The 19,564-nt window shown below is 49.1% G+C and overlaps 1 protein-coding gene across 2 annotated transcripts in view; it reads right to left on the minus strand.

Annotated features, from left to right (window-relative positions):
• Positions 1 to 8,930: 8,930 nt before the first annotated feature.
• The window catches only part of Cables1 (Cdk5 and Abl enzyme substrate 1), a 106,180-nt gene continuing 95,546 nt past the window's right edge, over positions 8,931 to 19,564 (minus strand). For both annotated transcript variants that reach the window (XM_057788483.1, XM_057788484.1), the window contains 3 exons: positions 15,507 to 15,613; positions 13,869 to 14,076; positions 8,931 to 10,133 (listed from right to left, as the gene is read on the minus strand). In XM_057788483.1, coding sequence (XP_057644466.1) covers positions 9,993 to 10,133; positions 13,869 to 14,076; positions 15,507 to 15,613 — 456 coding nt within the window. In that variant the 3' untranslated portion in view covers positions 8,931 to 9,992. The remainder of the gene's footprint in view (positions 10,134 to 13,868; positions 14,077 to 15,506; positions 15,614 to 19,564) is intronic.

The following is a 19,564-nucleotide window of genomic DNA, read 5'->3' on the forward strand; positions in this document are numbered from 1 at the left end:
TATCTGTTAACTCAAGAAGTTATAGAACAGGTCATGCTGTCTCCAGCAGCTCTATGTAATATGAGGGCCAGGCTTGTCGGGGTTTCTGTCCTGCCCTGTTCCCACAGTCGGCAAGTCCCAAAGAAAATCACACAGAGGTCTCCATAAGATTATAAACTGATTCTATTTCCGTCCATTTGTATGCAAAATTCAAGAAGTCATTGTTTTTTACTGCTGAGTAGTACTCTAATATGTATATATTCCATACTTTCTTCATCCATTCTTCCATTGAAGGGCATCTAGGTTGTTTCCAGGTTCTGGCTATTACAAACAATGCTGCTATGAACATAGTTGAGCATATACTTTTGTTGTATGTTAGGGCATCTCTTGGGTATATTCCCAATAGTGGTATTTCTGGGTCGAGAGGTAGGTTGAACCCGACTTTCCTGAGAAACCGCCACACTGCTTTCCAAAGTGGTTGCACAAGTTTGCATTCCCACCAGCAATGGATGAGAGTGCCCCTTTCTCCACAACCTCTCCAGCAGAGGCTATCATTGGTGTTTTTGATTTTAGCCATTGGGACAGGTGTAAGATGGTATCTTAATAACTGAAGAACAATGGCAATGGGTTCTTGATCCTATTGCACGTAATGGCTTTGTGGGAGCCCAGGTAGTTTGGATGCTCACCTTAATAGACCTGGATAGAGGTGGGTGGTCCTTGGACCTCCCACAGGGCAGAGAAACCTGCTTGCTCTTTGGGCTGAGGAGGGAGGAAGACTTGATTGGGGGAGGGGGGGAATGGGAGGTGGTGGCGGGGAAGAGGCAGAAATCTTTAATAATTTAATTAATTAATTAATTAATAAAAATATAAATAAATTCTAGAACTCAAAAAAAAGATTATAAACTGATTGACCCATTAGCTCAGACTTCTTATTAGCTCTTGTAGCTATATTAACCTATTATTCTTATCTATGTTAGCCACATGACTCAGTACCTTTTTCAGCGGGGCAGGTCACATCCTGCTTCTTCAGTGTCTGGACAGGACTGTGGAGGAGTGGGTTTCCTCCTTCCCAGAATTCTTCTGTTCTCCTTGACCTGCCTCTTCTACTTCCTGTCTGGTTGTCCCACCTATACTTCCTGCCTGTCTACTTATTTAAAACATAATTGACAGAATACAGAATTGTCCAACACCAGCTCTAGGAATACACAGCTTCTTAAGGAACCCGTAGCCCCCTTCCCCTTATTACAACAGGTGTTCTTCGTGTCTCAGGCCTTGGCTCTCTTCTGCTCAGAGGGGCCTCACACTTTGCTGAAAGAAGAGCAGAAGGTGTCAGGTGAGTGCCCCCACCCCATTTCCTACCCCTCCGTCCTGTTCATGCCTGAGGAGTGCCAACTTCCCTCTTTGACATTTGGTTCATCTCAATTCCAAGTCTTCTCTCTCCTCAGAACTCCAGGGATGGGATGTCTTTTTTAAGTTACTTAACCTGCTTCTCCATTGGATTTAAAAACCCTCCCATCTGCCCTGTTTAGAAAACACAGAAGCTTTCTCTCCATCACCTCTGTGTATATGGCCCTCCAAGTCCCCAGGAGACACATCAACAAGACAAAGTTTGAGTTGTTCAGGAGTAGAAAAGAACAGCAAAGTTTGGGCATGGTTCAGACTGGGGAAGAGAGGTAAGATTTGGGTCTGGTTCTAGGTAAATCTTTCAAAGCAGGAATTCAGGATTGGAGGCTGTAACTCATGGATTCAAAGTTTCTTTGGGTGCAGACTGTCTGCTGGTTTCATCGATGAGTTGATGCATCTTTGGTGAGTGTCTGAAGTAAACAAGTATACCGTGTACTTATGAGTCCAGTTCTGAACTATAAAGCAATATGAGCTAAGACAGCAGTAAAGTCATGTGAGCTAAGACTGCACAACAGTAAAGCCAGGTTCATATGGGTGGAAGTTTCCCTTCTCTGTGTCCAGACTGATAGTGAAGGCTGAAGTTTGGTTCCTAGCTTCAAACCTATTCTCCAGCTTTCTCTTGTCCACAGAAAACTTTGCCCCAAGAGCGGTAGCTCTGTTTGCTGACCTCACTCCTCTGTCCCCCGTTCCGTCCCACATGCTGTGGTTTGGGTTCACACCTCTAGGGTAGTGTTTATGAAAGTCCTTCGCAGTGTTCTCAGCTTTGACTCAAGTTGAGACTCCCTCATCTCTTGACCACATCTCTCCAGCTTCTAAGAATAAGTCCTTGTCCTGGCTTTTGTGAACCATGTCACTAATTGTCCCCGTCACTCTCCCCCGTTCTTATCACTCGTTCTCTTCTTTATAGATGCCTTCATGTCTGCCCTGTCATAAGATGTTACTGTCTCTCAAGACTTGGGGCCGGGTCTTCTCTTAACTGCCCGTTCTTTCTATGGTGGGAGGACTCACTGGCCATGGAAGGATTCATCCAAGTCAAATCAGAGAAGAAGAGAGCAAGTTCTTTTTGGTTTCTGTTTTTGTTTTATAATTTATTTTTATTTTATGTGCATTGGTGTTTTGCCTGCATCTATGTCTGTGTGAGGGTGTCAGATCTTGGAGTTACAGATAATTGTTAGCTTTTGTGGATTCTGGAAATTGGACCTTGGGTCCTCTGGAAGAGCAGTCGGTGCTCTTAACTGCTAAGCCAGCTCTCTCGTCCCGAAAGAAAAGTTTACTGCGTGCATTGTAAGGGAGTAGCAGCCAGGGCAGTCAGCTCTAGGGCAGACTGTGAGATGGCAGGCTGTGGCTGTCTCCATATGCAGCTGTCCTTCAGCGGTTAGGTGTGTGCCCTGCAAATAAAGGCCCTGGGCAGTAGTTGCCCTTGGCTGGGGACTGGGTTTCTAGAGCAATGGTTCTGGGTATGATTGGCTGTGTTCAGTCACTGCATTCCTGCACTGCCCCAGCAGGCTCCCTTCTCCTGGGCACTGCTGTGCATTCACACTGCTTCAGCCATGCATCTCTCTTGTACAGTGTGGAGCTCTGGACCCAGCGTATCTCACATCCCCTCTGAGTGACTTCCAAAGGCTCACAGTTTGGGTTCTGGAGACTTTAGTATTAGCATTATAACAACAAAAAAATCTCCCAGTCTAGGACACAAGGATTTATTTCCCATTGGTATTTTTTTCTGTTTGGTTGGTTGTGTCTCCCTATGTGGCATATTAGGTACCAAAACCTATTTTGCCCATGATTTTTCTTCTCCCTCCATCCTCCAGTACTCAGGGAGAAGAGAGGTATAGAATCTGTTACCCCACCACCATATGCCCTGCTACAGAGAGATTAATGTCAGAGAAGCAACTCATCTGCATTGCTTCTAAAAATATAAACTGTGGCTTGTGGGCTAGGAGCCTGGCTCCTTGGAATCTTGGGTCCCAACTTGGGCTCTCTGACTTCTGGCGTACATGTGAAGCCCTGCTGACATCAGAGTCTCTGATTGCCTTCTGTGAGTTTTGTTAGGACACCTCAACACCTTTATGGCTATGATTGTCAAGCTTGGGAAGGGAAAAATGCCGCCTGGGGATGCCAAATTCCCATATGGCATCTCCAGAGAGTCTGGAGTCACAGGAGCCTGCTTTCTACAGGTCCCCGGGTGACTCTGAGGACCACATTGACAAGTGTTCATCAAATGCCTCCTAAATCTCCCAGCAAAGGGTCTGCCCTAGAAGAGGAAATTGGTCTCTGGATACTTTGTTTTTAGATTTATTTATTTTATGTGCATGAGTATACCATATGTACGCCAGGTTAGAAGTCAGAAGGCAGCATCGGACCTCCTGGCACTGTAGTCGTAGATGGTTGTGAGCCACCTTGTGGGTACTGGAAACAGCACCTGGGTCCCCTGAAGGAACAACTAACATTTTTAACAGTTGGGCCAGCTCCCCAGCCTCCTATGGAAGCTTCTTTTGGCTATAGTAAGAACCATATCTCTTAGTTCAGATTTTTAGGCCAATAGGATCCAGAGATGAAATTTTTCAATGAGGAAAAGTATTGAGAAAGAATAATCATCTTTTCCCATTCTTTCCCCCATAGGTCTTGATTTTGTGTCTTTTGTTTGTTTTTTAAAGGCTTTCTGAAAAATCATATTCAGTCTCTGTGGAAAACTGAGAGCACAGTCTAAGCATCCTGGAACAGCTGGGTCCACACAGGTGTCTCACTGAGGCCAGGCTGGGTCCACACAGGTGTGTCACTGAGGCAAGGCTGGGTTTGCATATCTCCCCGGGTGTCTGAGGCCAGGCTGGGTTTGCACACCTTCCCGGGTGTCTCACTGAGGTCATGCTGGGTTTGCACATCTTCCCAGGAGTCTCACTGAGGCCAGGCTGGGTTTGCACATCTCCCCAGCTGTCTAACTGAGGCCAGGCTGGGTTTGCACACCTTCCCGGGTGTCTCACTGAGGCCAGGCTGGGTTTGCACACCTTCCCAGGAGTCTCACTGAGGCCAGGCTGGGTTAGAGCACCTTCCTGGGTGTCTCACTGAGGCCAGGCTGGGTTTGCACACCTTCCCAGGAGTCTCACTGAGGCCAGGCTGGGTTAGAGCACCTTCCTGGGTGTCTCACTGAGGCCAGGCTGGGTTTGCACATCTTCCCAGGTGTCTCACTGAGGCCAGGCTGTGGCAGCATGAGAACTCTAGGGACCATTCAGAGAAAGTGTGTAAAACCCAAATGTTTACATGTTCAGAGGGCTATGGAAATCACCCAACCACCAAAGACAACAAGGCCTTGTAGGGACTTCCCAAGTGAGTGGCCAAAGGACTCTGTGCAGTTGAGACCACAGGTGTCTGTGTGCTCAGAGTGTCCAGTCTGTCAGTTTGCATTCAGTGGGTACTATGGGTATAATGTGGGACTGTGTGCGAGGATCCACAGGACAGGGAAGGACATGACAGTGGGGAACACACCACCCTCAATGGACTCCCACGCCTGGTAGAAGCCAAGGACCAGAAAGAGACTGAAGAAGGACAAGAGATGGGACAAGAAATCCCAGGCGCAGCAGGTGCAAAGAAATGAAATGGAGTAAGGTAGAGAGGAAGAGGGATTAGGTGGGAAGCAGGCTGTGTGTTGCCAGCATAGGGGACAAGCAGCCTGGGGAGTGAGTGACAAAACACCTGGAGAGAAGCCAGTGAGGAGGGTGATGTTGGTCCTGTAGACAGAGGCATGCGCTGGGGCGTGGCAGGAGGGAGTTCCAGGGTAGAGCGGAACTGCCATGCGACCCAGACCTAGAGAGAGTCGCTAGGGTGCCCATCTGGAAGAGCTTAACTGGGATTTAAACTTGAACCTAAAAGGTCCCTTGACCCAATTGTATGTAATAATACCCAGTCTGAAGTTCATCTACAGCTTAGGTAGGGATGAAGCTTAGTGTCCTGAGACCACGTATATACTAGGTAGCAGAATAGAAGACCGGGGTGGCCCCTGAGGGGTTAATGATCTAAAGACCTCAGGGAGATGGAGACTTTCTGGACAGGAAAGTTGGCTTCCCTAGTGGCACCTGTGACTGTCAGTACCTGGCGGGAAGTTTACACATCTCTGAGTGATGTCTTCCACCTTGAGACTGCAAGGTCACTGGCCTGCAGGTGGAATCTTCCATCCCCAAAGTTCTCTTTCTACCCTATAAAATCCCCAACCCCTACCCCACACACATACCATGTGGGCATAGTCTCTACTCTGGCAGAAAGACTGTGGCCCTTCAGGTGTTCTATAAAGGGACAATTCTGTCTCTGCTGATGTCAAGCTGTGTCTTTTATTTCCAAGTTGCCCCCATCAATCTTAAACTAACAGCCAGGCCCTCCTTAGTGGGCAGAGTCAGGTCTTACTGGGTCATGTCTCTTCCCAGTCCATCCCAGGCTCTCCAGGGTGAGCAAGGGCAGACTGGCAGCATTGTCCACCTGACTCTGACTTAGACATCCCATGAGGGTGGTGCTTCAATCACTGTGTTAGGCTGACTGTCTTGTACATGGTGTTAATAGCCGTAAAGATCCCCGGTTCAAACCCGGCTTTCAGCAAACCTCTATAAAAAGGTTTCAGGTTTAGGGCTCAAGGGGAACACTGAGGCAGATTGTCCTCTTGGGTAAGAGATTTTTTAGAAGAGTTGCTGATGCCATGGGCATACAGACTTATAGACAGACAGACAGCATGCTGGGAGCTCTGATGAGTTTCAGGAACAAAGGGCAGAATGGGGACCGTCTTCTTCCAGGTGTCAGACAGGGAGAGGGTTCGTGTATTCAAGCTGTCTCTGATTCCTTGGCTGGGCAGAGGGGAAGTGGAGGGTCTTGGCATTAGTAAGCCAAAGACCGTCTCTCAACTCTCTGCATGGAACAGAGAAAGAGAAGCCACAGGCAACTTGGCTGGCAGGCGCCCCCAAAGGGCTCTGCAGGACAGCTGTTCAGGTAGTTAACCAGCTTCCCTGTCTGTCACCAAGAAGGAAGTCTTATCCACAGGGAGCTCTGATTCTCATGAGCGACTCTGCCACTAACAGGCATGCCATACCCCCATCTGTCTGTCCATGGTGTTACTGACATACTTTCTAATCCCCAGTAACAGCTCAGTGTTCTGTTGAACCACCCGCCCCAGGCAACATCTAACTCAGACAGCTCATCCTTTGCAACTCTTATCAGCTCTGCACTTCTGGAAGGCACCAGCGTTTGTCTGAATTATGTGAATCCCTATCTGAACTGGTGTTTGCTTTCTCCTCCTGTCCACAGGAACCCTCACCTGGTAGCATTGTCTTTATCAGTCCCAGGGTAATGACTGCAGGGTACCCTGCCCGTGGGTGTTCCCTGCAAGCCCCCTGCTTCACTAGGGGCACGACACCTAAGCTCACCTCTCTTCCCTTCCTGTTTGATTCTTGCAAAGGGGCAGCAGGCAGCCCTCGGAGGCCACCAGGCCTGGAGGGCAAAGGCCTCGGCAGTAGAGCACTGAACAGGAAACGTCAGAGAGCGACAGATAAGGATTTGGAGCTGTTTGATTTGCTGTTGCAGGGATGATGGGAACAGGAAATGTCAGAGAGCGACAGATAAGGAATTGGAGCTGTTTGATTTGCTGTTGCAGGGATGATGGGAACAGGAAGGAGTAACAAGGAGGGGAAGGAACCTCAGTCCGGTCCTGCTCCCTAGTCACTAAGATGGGACACGTGACACAGAGTGATTTGTGGGAAGTGACCACTCCAAGTGGAGCCTGCTGGCTGATGATAACAGACAAACTGGTTGGGGAATTTCTGACCAGAAAGAAACTGCCGAGGACAACAAACCCTATTTGCCTTTGATACAGCAGAGGGGAAGTGGCTGGCGGGGGCTTCTGGGGCAGGTCCAAGGAGGCATGGGAACTGACCCCGTTCTCATGGGTACCACTTTAGGGTTTGATTCTCATCTGTGCCCTCGCATCCAGGGCTGACTGGAGCAGAGGTGCCCGTGCCTTGCAGACCAGACTGGGGTCAGCCCTGCTGTCTCAAGGAGCAGGTAACTGAGCAGAAGTCTCTTAGAGCCCTAGGAAAGCTTCAGGTCAGAGGATTCCCCCTGTGATAAAGGCAAAGGGCAAAGCCACAGAAGCTTCTAGAACTGGCCTTCCTATCTTTCTCACAGCGCAGGCTCAGGTTTCTTGAGTCTGAGGGGTGTGTGTTCCCGACTCTTCTCATCTTCTGTGGCCCCTGGAAAGCTGGAGTCGTGACCATCAGCTCGGAGTGAAGGCACCCCCTCCACCAAGTTAAGACAAGACTCCCGCCTCCACACACACAGTGCTTAAACTAAAAGGGAAAAGACTGGTAACATCTTGAATCCATCTATAGTTGCTCGAACACGAATCAGCCCAAATCCAAGAATATAAATCTGGTTTCAAGATACAGGGCAGGACTTGGTCCCCCAAATCCCAGCTTGGCATCTGGGAACTGTTTGGGCCATCTCTTCCTCCAGGAGCCTTGTCTATCGGGGTAGTTCTCTCTCTGGCAGGTTCTGAATGAGGGGCTGGGAGTCCAAAAGCACACCTGGGTGCGTGGTGACAGATACCTCCAGCAAAGGATGGCCACGGACATTCTGAAGGTCAGGAAACAGAGAGTTTGGAGGTTTTGTGCTTCCCAGTTTGCTTTGTAAGCAGTGTGTTCCTGAAATATTAGTTGAACTTTTGAGCAACCAAAAAGACTATGTGCCATCATATCCCACCCAACTGATACTTGGATGAGGAAACTTGCTAGCAAAATATTTAGGACTGAATTCAGCTAATTCAGCCTAAGAGGCTCCATGTTCTCACGGCAGCTGCAGCTTCTCCACCTTGTATGGGCCAGGAGTGCTAGTGTGTACCTGTCGTCCCGGCTACAGTGAGACCACGTCTAATAACAAACTTCAGTTCCATAGATAGGGCAGGGCATGCCTACATCACACTGGGGAGGCTGAGGCAGAAGGATTCCTAGTCTGAGTCCAGCCTGGGCTACAGAGTGAGCGCTGCAAACGCTTGCTTCCTCCACCCTTCTTTCTCCAGGTAATCAGAGGACTGGCAAGTTCTGAGGTGGCATGGAAGCAAGGAAATCAGCTGTAGAGGTGTGTACTGGGTGTGTGTGTGTAAACTTGACACAAGCTAGAGTCATCAGAGGAAGGAGCCTCAGCTGAGGAAACGGCTCCATGACATCCAACTGTAAGGCATTTTCTCATTTAGTGATCAATAGGGAAGGCCCAGCTCATTGTGTATGGTGCCCCCTGGGCTGTGTTCTACATGAAGGTGGCTTGAGCAAGCCACGTGAAACAAGTCAGTACACAGCTCCCCTCCATGACCTCTGCATCAGCTCCTGCCTCTGGGGTCCTGCCCTGTTTGAGTTCCTGTCCTGACTTCCTTCAGTGATGAACAGCAATGCTCAAGTATAAGCCAAATAAACCCTTTCCTCTCCAACTTGCTTTTTGGTCTTGATGTTTCATCACAGCGATAGAAACCCTGACTACAACAAGTGGCTGAGACTTGATCTTCACACACACATTTATGTATATGCAAAAGAACAAAATATTTTAATTCTTTTTTTTCCAAGGCCATAGCTTTCTTCAGTAAAGTTACACCTGTATAACTACCAGGTGACAGCATGGTCAGTACTTCAGGACAGGCAGCCCCAGAATGAATCAGGACAAGTCACAATTGTATAATAACAATCAACTTAACCACAGCTTGAAAGGTAGTTTGTCCCAGCTGCAAAAGCCACAAGACTCCAATCATGCGTCTTACCCCCAATACGGACTTTTAAAACATACACACATATATGTATTTAGCACAATAAACGCGCTCATTTCGCACTCTAACATAGAGTACAGGAATACACGCTATGGAGTGCAGCCCTCATGTCTCCACAGGCAGGAGCTAGAGCATTAAACAGAAGCCCGTGGTGTGGCGGCAGGAAGTTCAGAGCGCCACTCTCCACGACTTATGCTACACCAGGAACTGCTGCCCCTCCGGTGGGTGGCAGGTACAGTCTCTAAACAGTGTTATTTCCTAAGAGCAGAGAAGTCACTCTGGATCTGAGTCATTGTTACCTAGAAATCATTGCAAGTCAGCTCCATAGAAGGTGGGGATTGGCTTAGGAGTCAAGTGTCACAGTGCCCCTAAGACACTTGCACACCCACACCCTTGTGCCCAGGGAAAGTGCACTTCCGATGGCGGATATAAAAATAGATTGGCACGCTCTTGACACAGGGAGAGGGAACTTTAAGCAGCTTCTCCCAACCCTGCACATTCGGCTCCCTCTGTTCTAGCACAGCACGCTCCCAGTCAGAACCAGTCTGCAGGAAAGGCCCTGAGCAGCTTCGGACTTCACATGGGCCTGGGAGGAATGGGCACAACTGAGTTCCACCTGGGGACCCGGGAAGGCCTCATTCCCAGTCCACGCTCCTCCTGGTGAGCCTGAGCGACATCTCCCTAGCCAGTTCCAGGTACGGCTTCTCTGTAAAAAATACAGCTGCCAGGAGACTCAGCGTGGTAGGCCGGGCTCTAGCCCTCCTCTCTGGTAGCAGCAAGGCCGCTGCACTCAGAGGAAGCGTCCTTGGCCCTCCTGGGGCCTGTGCTAGGAGCTCTGGATCAGGCGTCTGTAGTGGGGCATGACTTCGTGCTCTGGAAGATGCAGTGCGAACTCCAAGGCCACCAACACTGGAAATTCAAAGGCAATCAGTTCTCTCCTGTTCAGCCGGAACTTCTCTTCCAGTTTCTGTAAAGTCAACAGAGCCATTTTAGTTTTGTGTTTAACAAATTAGGCTTTTTTGTTTGTTTTTTTTTTCCAAGTGCAACTTTTCTACCATCAAGCTAGGGAGTATCATGGACGCATCTGCTCTCCACTGCTGTAACAGAACTTTGGGTTCTGGGGGATTTTAAAAGAGAGGTTCTGAAGGTTGGGCAGATGCGTCTGGTAAAGGCATTGCGCCGCTCCATCTCGGGGAGGCTGGGTCCAAGCCCTCCAGAAATCGGGACGCACAGCCGTACAGCCACGCCCTCCAGAAATCGGGACTCACAGCCGTACAGCTGCACTCCTCACACGCGGCTCTTGTAGCTACTCTAGTTTCAGGAGACATCAACTCCCAAAAGATTGCACAAGTCCCCCTTGGTGTCCCCTCCCAACACCCCTGCAGTGGAAATCAAATTCCAGTGTGTGTTTCAGGGGTGAGGAAAACATGCCCAGACCATCGTCCGTCTGTCCGTGCAGACAGTGAACCGTCCCCGAGGGCCATCTGTCTGGGGATTCAGGACAACTCCATTCACTACTCCACTGATGCTGCGTTTGTGCCCACTTTACAGGTGGTCAAAACTCGAGAGGCTGACGTCGCTCATCTGCAGTCACATGGCCGGGAAACGGCTGCGCTGAGCCACCTAGCTGGGATTCTCATTGCACCTGCTATAACTGAGTCAGGCTTAGAGGTCAGAGACATCGGCTAGCAAGCATCACAGGCAGTCTTGGCATGGCATGAGATTTGTGATTTAGTCTCATGGGGACCCAAGTCCCTGTGAGGCTGTCGGCTGAGTGGCAATGACCCCTCACCTGTTCACTCGGCAAGGCGGACTTCCAGGATTAGAACCAGAAGAGACACGGGGGATAGAAAGTTCCCTCTTTGGCTAGAGCACTTGGTCTCAGTTTAAGCTCAGCTTTTGGCTAATGAAGAATCTCACAGAGCAGTGGCTGATGGCACTGAGGGAAAACTGAGAGGGGACCTCACATCAGGGTGCTACTTTCAGATCAGAACTGTTGCTCTGTATTGATACCATCAGCTTCTGCCATGTGGCATAGTACTGAGCTCTGATTAAATGTGTACCGTATGAATATGCTTAGAACTGTATGAGCGTTACTTCTAAAGATGCATTCGTTACATGCATAGTATGTAAATTTCCCACTTTATCTGGGGACCCCCAAGTAGATCCTAAAAAAAAATACCATATCCTATAGATATGTAATAAAATAGTATATCTATAGTAAAACTTTACTTATTGTGCCTGATTTATAAGCTCAACAGCAACTGAAACAGTAACTATAGTGTAGTGAAGTTCCACAAACGTGTTTTCTCTGTTGCTTATTCTGAGCTGAGCCATGCAGTGCCTGCGTGATGAGAGGAAGGCATTGTGACCCAGGGTGTCCATAGGAGTAGGACAGACACGCACACTAGGATGCTTGGGCAGTCAGTCTAGCAATTCGCGTCTGAGGTGGCCAGGGAGAACTTTCATCACACTGAGCCTGGTGCACAACCCAAAACATACAAATGACATTTTAGGACTTTCCTATGCAGTATTTGGGCTGTGGTTGACTTGGGTAACTGAGACCAGGAAAGGCCAATGGATAAAATGGGGATAACTGTGTAAGCCTAGTGATGCTCAGCTTGGATTTGGCACGCAATGGTCACTTCCATGTTCATGTATCTACTGCACACACTGGACCCTGTACCATTTCTGAAAATTAGTAAACCATAACCCAAATAATATTCTTTCTTTAAAAAAGTAGCAAGATCCTACCTTACTCTCTTCATCAGTAGAGACAGTGGGTACTCAGATACGTAAGACATGGTACCAACTGTCTGTTCGGTGCCTGTGACAGCTTATCCTCATTGCTGTCCCTGCCTTCCCTGACCACACTCCTCCTGCTGCCCCCAACAGTTAAGTCACAGCCCGTGAGCCCGATATGAAATCCTGGCAGATCTGCCCTATGGCTAGGATTGCTTATCTGCCCATAAACCTGGTGAATCCAGCTGCCCTGAGATCTCAGCCTTGCAATGAGTCTGCCTTGAAGCCCTTTCTTTGTGACCATCCAGGAACCAGGTCTGCAGGGTTTCCAGACAGAACAGCAGAGCCTCAGGACTTGAGCAGTAAGCTGGACGATCACTTTTTGTTGGACTCAGAATTGCTAACATTTACAGGGCACTTAATTGTGCACGCCAGGCTTTGAGCACTTATAACACCCACTCCTCAAATGCTCCAGTCAGCAGTGGACACTCCTGTGAGAAGCTTTTAAAACGCAAGAGTTCCAGATCCTTCCTTCACGCTGATGAGGCTGCTGTCCACCTGCAGGCAGTCCAGCACAGACAGGCATTCTTCAAACTGGCCACTCCTAGGCCTACACACCTGCCTGGTGAGAACCCCTTTCTGGGAATAATAATGAAGACTCTTGCCCACAGTTCTTCCCTTTCCTTCTGCCCCCACAGGGTTCTGATCATATGCACGGAAGGTGCGGCCCTCACAAATGAACAGTGCTGGCCTTGGCCCCAGTGAAGAACAGTCAGGAGATAAGGGCTCTGAAGATAATTAGTCTCAGACGAGTTGGGTAGTCTTTATGAACTTGGTGACCTCAAAGGAGACCAGATTCAGAAAAAAGGGCACATCCGGCTTTCACAGTGATATGATGTCAGTTTCTGTTGTTTAAACCAGCCGTTCCATGGCTGTGCTACAGCAGCCCACAGGAAGGTCCTTTCTCTTGGGAACTGTGAGTGATAGCATATTTTCTCAGTGGCTCTTGATCGGCTTTTCTTTGTTTATTTATACACTATATAAATATACATACACAACATATAATATACATTTGTGTATTAGGAAATATACACGTGCTAGGCAAAGATTCAACACCACACTCCATCCCTCCCCACTTTTTTTATTATTTGAGACAGGGTCTCACTAGGTTGCCCTGGCTGACTTTGAACTTCAGTCCTCTTGCCTTAGCCTCGCAGGCAGCTGGGCTTGGGCCCCTACCACAAAGCCTGCCTACACTCTTGGTTAAAACAGGTGTTCATAAACCCACCCTGGGCAGTCAGGGTGTCCTTGTTTCGTGAGACTGTCCTTTAGAAGTCAGGGCACACCATTATTACATCGAACCCATAATTTCTGGTGGGTGTTCTACAGTCACGCTGCTCACAAGACTCTGGTGGATACCATATGTGGTGTTTGAAGGGAATGGTCCCCAAAGGGAGGGGCACTCTTAGGGTGCATGACCTTACTGGAGGGAGTGTGTCACTGGAGTGGAGGTGGTCTCTGAGGTCTTCTACGTGCAAGCCACATCCATGCCACAGTGCACTTCCTACTGCCTGCAGATCAAGATACCGGACTCTCAGCTCCTTCTCCAGCACCATACACACCACCGTGTCCTACTACCATGATGACAGTGGACTAAACCTTTGAAACTGTAAGCGCCCCATTAAATGTTTTGCTTTATAAGGCTTGTCACGTCATGGTGTCTCCTCACAGCGATAGAAACCCCAAGACACAAACTTCATCATTCAAGCTCTCTCTGAGCAGGGTTTTTAGGTCATGACTCTAATGATGGCTTTTTAATCTTGTCCAGGTTGATCATCCATTTCCCTACAAATCATTCTCCAGCCCTCATCCCTTTAGCTGTTAAAGTCCATCTGCCTGCCAGGGGACCCCTGGACTGAGTGCACCCTCGCCCCCCCCAATCAAGACCCAGCTCACTTACATCAATTAGATGCTTGACTTCATGCTTTTTGAGGTCACTTCCAACCTTGGCTGCCAGCAGCACACACGCTCCGGCACAGAGCTTCCGGTTCTGCTTGTTCAGCTTCCCCTTGAGGGCGAGCTTCTCAAAGTAGACAAAGGCCATGGCCACCGTGGGCTCCTCAAAGCCACAATCCTCCTGGGCAAGCTTCCGCATCTCTCTCTTCAGACTGGAGAAAGACAGGAAGCAAGGAGTCCTGAGAGAGCTCTGGGGACCCTCAAGACGACGATGACACCATCTGGAAGGCATTTTCTCTATTTCCGTCCCGCAGGGGGATGTAGGCTGAGATTAATCCACACTGATGTGGGAGCTCTGGCCCCTCTGTGGGTCTATTAACACAGACACAGCACAGCTCAGGTCACCACGTCCAAGGATTACAGGCAGGCAGGGCTCCAAAGAGCAGGAGACAGATACCACAGAACATTGTGTATATCTGAGTTCCCGGGAAAATGGGCAGGGTTCCTCAAAGTGAAGAAAGAGACCCATGCTTATTTTAGAGCTACAGCAGGTGCTTGGTCTAAGTTCTGCCAAGTATTGATTAGACTCTAAGTCAGGGAGAAGAAGTGTTGGGCTAAAGGCAGAACCACTAGGGTCCTTGGGAAAGTGGCCTAGCAAATGCACAAAGCATGGATGCTTAATTCTTATTATTCTTTGGCTTAGAAAATGCCAGAATCATGTGTTAGGATACACTAGGTACACCCTGCACATACTCCAGCATCTCAGAGGTGGTGAGCACACGCCTGTGATGTTGGAGGCATGTGGATGCCACAAGGCAAGTCAGCACCTCTCTAGCTTGACAGGGTGAACGGCTGGCAGATGTGAAGCACCACAAACCCATCCAATCATCTGCATGCGAAAACCGGCCTGTGTCTCTGTTTTGGCTTCAAAGATAGGGCCTTGAAGTCATGTCTAGGTAGGTGAAGTTATCTCATGCCTTCAGGTGCCAATTCTGTGCACTTCTGTTTTGCCTGCATCCCAGAAAGCTGAGACCTTTGATTTTTTTAGACATGACTCGTGTTTTCAGATTTCTGCTCTGTCTCCCAAGTGCTGGGATTACAGGACTGTATAAGCACGCCTGGGTTGTGTCCTGAGGGAGCGTGAGCCCAAGTCTCTGTGCCTGGAAGCCCAGCGCTCTGCCAACAGAGACCCACCCCAGCTCCTGGAAGCCCAGCACTCTGCCGACAGAGACCCACCCCAGCTCCTGGAAGCCCAGCACGCTGCTGACAGAGACCCACCCCAGCTCCTGGAAGCCCAGCACGCTGCTGACAGAGAGCCACCCCCAGCTCCGTCCTCTCACTTTTATAATCTCAGGTTCACTGAGCTGGCAAGCTGCAGGCAGACAACGTGAAACGGTTTTTCTCACTGAATGACTCCCCAAGAGCTGTGCCAACTAGCGGGTCAGGAGTCTGGCCTGACGCCTGATGCTCTGGGCTCTCCCATGACATCCAGGCACAAGTCAGTCACGAGCGGAAGAGTGTCTACTGAATGTGACTGTATTTCTTTTCCTGAGGAACAAGGAGAACTATAATACAGTGTGAGCTTGGAGCATGCTGGAGGGGGCCTGGCTGGAAAGTCCAGGGTGATCCATAGCTCCCATACCTCCTGATTTTGCTGAGTGTTAGCTTAATGTGAGGAAACTTTTCCTTAAAGGTTTCGTTCATGTCCTTCTTGAGATCTGAGGGCTTCACGTAGTCAATCACTGTGGTCTGTAATAGAGGAGGCAAGAAACGTCACTGTAACCACGGGTCAGATGTATGAACAATGTACAAGTTAGGCCCGAAGCAGCCAGTAGACAGACCATCAGGCACGTGACCGTCTCAACCTGTTGTCCATATGGGTTAGGATTCAAAGGCTCCACCCTCAGCCCCTCCCTGGCTTGACTCATTTACCCCACATCTCACGTCCCACCTCCCCTGGTTATCTTGGGAACCATGAGAGGTGCTTTGTACAAGTCCCTGCACATTACAGATGCTCAACACATTCCAGCTGCTGTTTAAATCTTTTTTTTTTTGTAAAACATGACAAAACATGCATAAAATTCACCATTTAAGGCACCAATAGTGGCATTAAGACTTTTCCCTTGTTATGCAACAGTTACCACAACTATATCCGGTATTCCATCCAACCATCTTCCTGTTCACTTTCTTGAGCCCCAGCAAGCATTTTCGTTTGTTTGCTTGTTTCTGAGACAGGGCTTGAGGTAGTCAAGACTGGCCTTGAACTCTGTATTCTTCCTGCTGGGATTACATATGTGAGTGCTATGTCCAGATACTTTTTTAACATTAATTTGTGTGTGTGTGTATACACATGTACATGACTGTGTTTGCCATGATGCATGTGTGTGTTGGGGGGGGTCAGAAGATAACTTATGGGAGTTGGTTCTCTCCTCCTAGCATGCGAATTCAAGAAATTAAACTCTGGTTGTCGGGCTTGGTGGCAGGAATCCTTACCTGCTTAGCCACCTCCCGAGCCCGAGCTAACTTTTGCCTCATGTAAGTAGAATAATGTGTTTGCTCTCTCATCACAGGTTCCTTCAGTGTCAACGCTTCAGGGTTCAGCCGGCACTGCCCTTCAGAGGCAGAGTGATGTTCCATTGTACGTATAGAATGGTAAAATTCTTAGGAGTCCCTTGATTAAACTCTGCCTATGACAGGTTCCTTTGAACCTTAGGAGTGTCCTGGGCTCCCTTGCTCAGTGCTCTGCATATTTAACCATGAATTTATATTTTGCTGGGTCATGCCAGTTAGCTTCAGCTCATCCCCAGAGTGCATCTACCAAGGGCCAGCACTCTAGGCTGACAACAGAAGTCACTCCAGCAGGTCAATGCTCTCCACAGGATGTGAGGTGGAGGCCACCCAGCCCCAGGGATGACCCACTAGTGGCAAGATCCATCCAACATTTCTCAGTGACCCTGACTAAATAAAGTTGTGGATTTTTCTGAACACTTGGTTTGATGTGATGCTTAATGAGATTTTAGATTTTGGCGGTGCTGAGAATTGAACCCAGGGCTTTGGGTATGCTCTGGCAAGTGCTATACCACTGAGCTACACCCTAGCTTGACAAGACTTAGAATAGGCACATGAACTGCATTTGGTGGCAACTAGAAGCCGCATATGCCCAGTGAAAAGTGATCTCAATGGCATTTTCCTTCCCTAGAGTACAAATACTGTTAGCTATATTAACTTGATTCTGCTAATCCAGCTCACATTTGGGGAGACGAGAAATCAGGTGAGTAACACCAAGTAAAGACATCCAATTCAAATGGGCATTTGCATTTTCCAACAGGTCTTTCCAGATGTCTGAGGCAATGAGAGGCCCAGGTCCTTCCCTGCAGGAAGCACTACAGCTGGCTGGATGTGGGAACATGAAAGCTCACCTAACGCTTCTCTGAATGCACCCCATCTCAACTTGCATGTGAGGAAACTGAGGCCCAGTGATGTGGCAACCTCGGCAAGCTGCAGGCAGGGCCAGCAGTGAGATCCTGGCCTTCCACTTTGGTCCTTCCCCTTACAGACTTCCATGCTGTTATTCCAGGCTGTTCTTCCCTAATCAGACAATGGACAGCTGACAGTAGCTGCCTTCTCAAGAGACTGTCACAAAGAGGTGTGACTACAGACAGGGCCAGTCAAAGTCACCCAATCTCTGGTCTAGGAGCCAAGATATGTCTACCATGACTTATTTTTCAGTTGGCTTCTATGTCTGAAGTCTAGAGACTTGTGTATCAGATTATCCTTGCCACCCAACCATCCTTTCCATTCTGTTCTGTGACGCTGCATCCTGGACTCATCTAGCTAAGCTCCCTAGTGCACAGGGTGCTTTTCCTACGACTAACCTTCCCTAAAATTCTGCTTCATTCTGGGAAGCTTTACTCCGTCACAAAGACCAAGAGCTAGCAGTTATGTTTCCTGACTCTTGCAGCTGGGATGACAAATACATTTATGACTGGAGAAGAGGTGGCACTCCTGTTATTTCTGCTACTGAGAGTGGCTGAGCAGTTCTTGTTCACTGACTGTAGACATCTCTTGTGGGTGGAGACACAGCAAGGGCAGCATGGCCTCCCACCGGCAGTAGTCCTAGCAGGTTCCCAGTAGCAAGGGCAGCACGGCCTGCTTCCGGCAGTATTGCTAGTGGGTTCCCAGCTGCAGAAGTTGGGAGTGGACAATAACCTCAAGTAGCATCTTTAGGGATGTTGTGACAGGGTCCTTCACTGACCCGGAGTTCACTGATTAGATAGGGCTAGTCAGTAGGGAGCTTTGGGGAATCCTTTCTGTCGCTCCGCCTCGCCATAGATGGAATTACAAGTGTGCTGTCAGGCCCAGCCTTTTTCACATGGGTCCTGAGACCCAAGCTCAGGTCTTCAGGCTTACAAGGCAAGCACTTTCCCAACAGAACCATGCAGCCCCACCTGGAGTGGCTGCTGAGTAGTCTGTAACAGACACACACGTGCAGTTGGGGTAAGGAGCTCGGATGTCCTTTGCTGGTAGTGAGTGAGTACAGGCTGGGCAACTGAGTATTGATGTGAGACCCTCAGCCCAGTCCTTGGTCATCAACTACCAGGATGGCAAAGCTCTCAAGTTCACAGGGATGCCACTGGCAGGCACAAGTGAATCTGTACCACTCTCAACCTACTGTGTGCTTGTTTCTAGCTGTAGTCCAATGTCCTCTCAACTGTTCGCAGCACACAAGGCTCAGCTCCAATCTGGCATTTGACTTGCTCATTTATTTGGGCTCCTCCTGTCCCCCTAATATCACCATGTAGCCCAGGCTTGCCTTAAACTCCCAATCCTTTTGCTTTAGCCTCAATTGCTGCCCTGTCATGCTGCTGACGTCAGAGTCTTTCGTGAGTTAGATAATTCATTTTGAGGCACATGGAGGGTCCTCTGCAAACATCAGCTGTGGTCAAAGCCCAGTAACAGGCACTGTGAAGACGAGAAACCCCTTACTCGATCTTCAGGGAGGCTGTCTCTCTTCAAGCTTCAGCGTCTGACTACCAAGAAGTTGGTTCCTCCAGGAGGAGCGACAAGAGGTAGCCCAAACAAAGGTGTTCCTCACACGAAGCATGAGATTGGCGCATGGCCAGGTGGAACCAGTGGCCCAGGACCCTAGAGGGAGGCTGCTATACTCTACGTGGACTATAGGCTTGTGACAGCCTACGTCACTGAGGCAAGGGCCCAGTAACAGCCACTCTAGCCTGTCTGCCTCAGTCTATTTTGGGGTGTGTAGGGGGCAGTGAAATGCCTCTAGATACGAGGGGAAGATTAGCAGTGGTAAGCTGTGCTCTGCAAGACTGGCTGAGAACAGGAAGTGGCCACTTTGGTTTCCTGGCCTGCTGTAACAAGCTCCCACCATCTGGGTAGCTTTGACAACCGCAGGCTGGAGACCTAGCTGAAAGTCTACAATCCAGGCAGGCTGGCAGGCTGTACTCACGGAGCATTAGAATGTTCCTTGCTCACCCCTAGCTTCTGATATTCAAGACTGGAGGATGCCTCACTACAACACCCCGTCCTTTCTGTCCCTTCCTACGATACAATCATGTCAGACCAGGGCTCACATTCCTCCCCACTCACCTCACTTTCCCTCGTTCATATCTACAGAGAACCTGTAGGAGAGCAACAATGTCCTAAGGTCACAGGAAGTCACAGCATCTCTTAGAGGTA

Source organism: Chionomys nivalis, chromosome 14, assembly GCF_950005125.1.
Source record: "Chionomys nivalis chromosome 14, mChiNiv1.1, whole genome shotgun sequence".
Lineage (NCBI taxonomy): Eukaryota > Metazoa > Chordata > Mammalia > Rodentia > Cricetidae > Chionomys > Chionomys nivalis.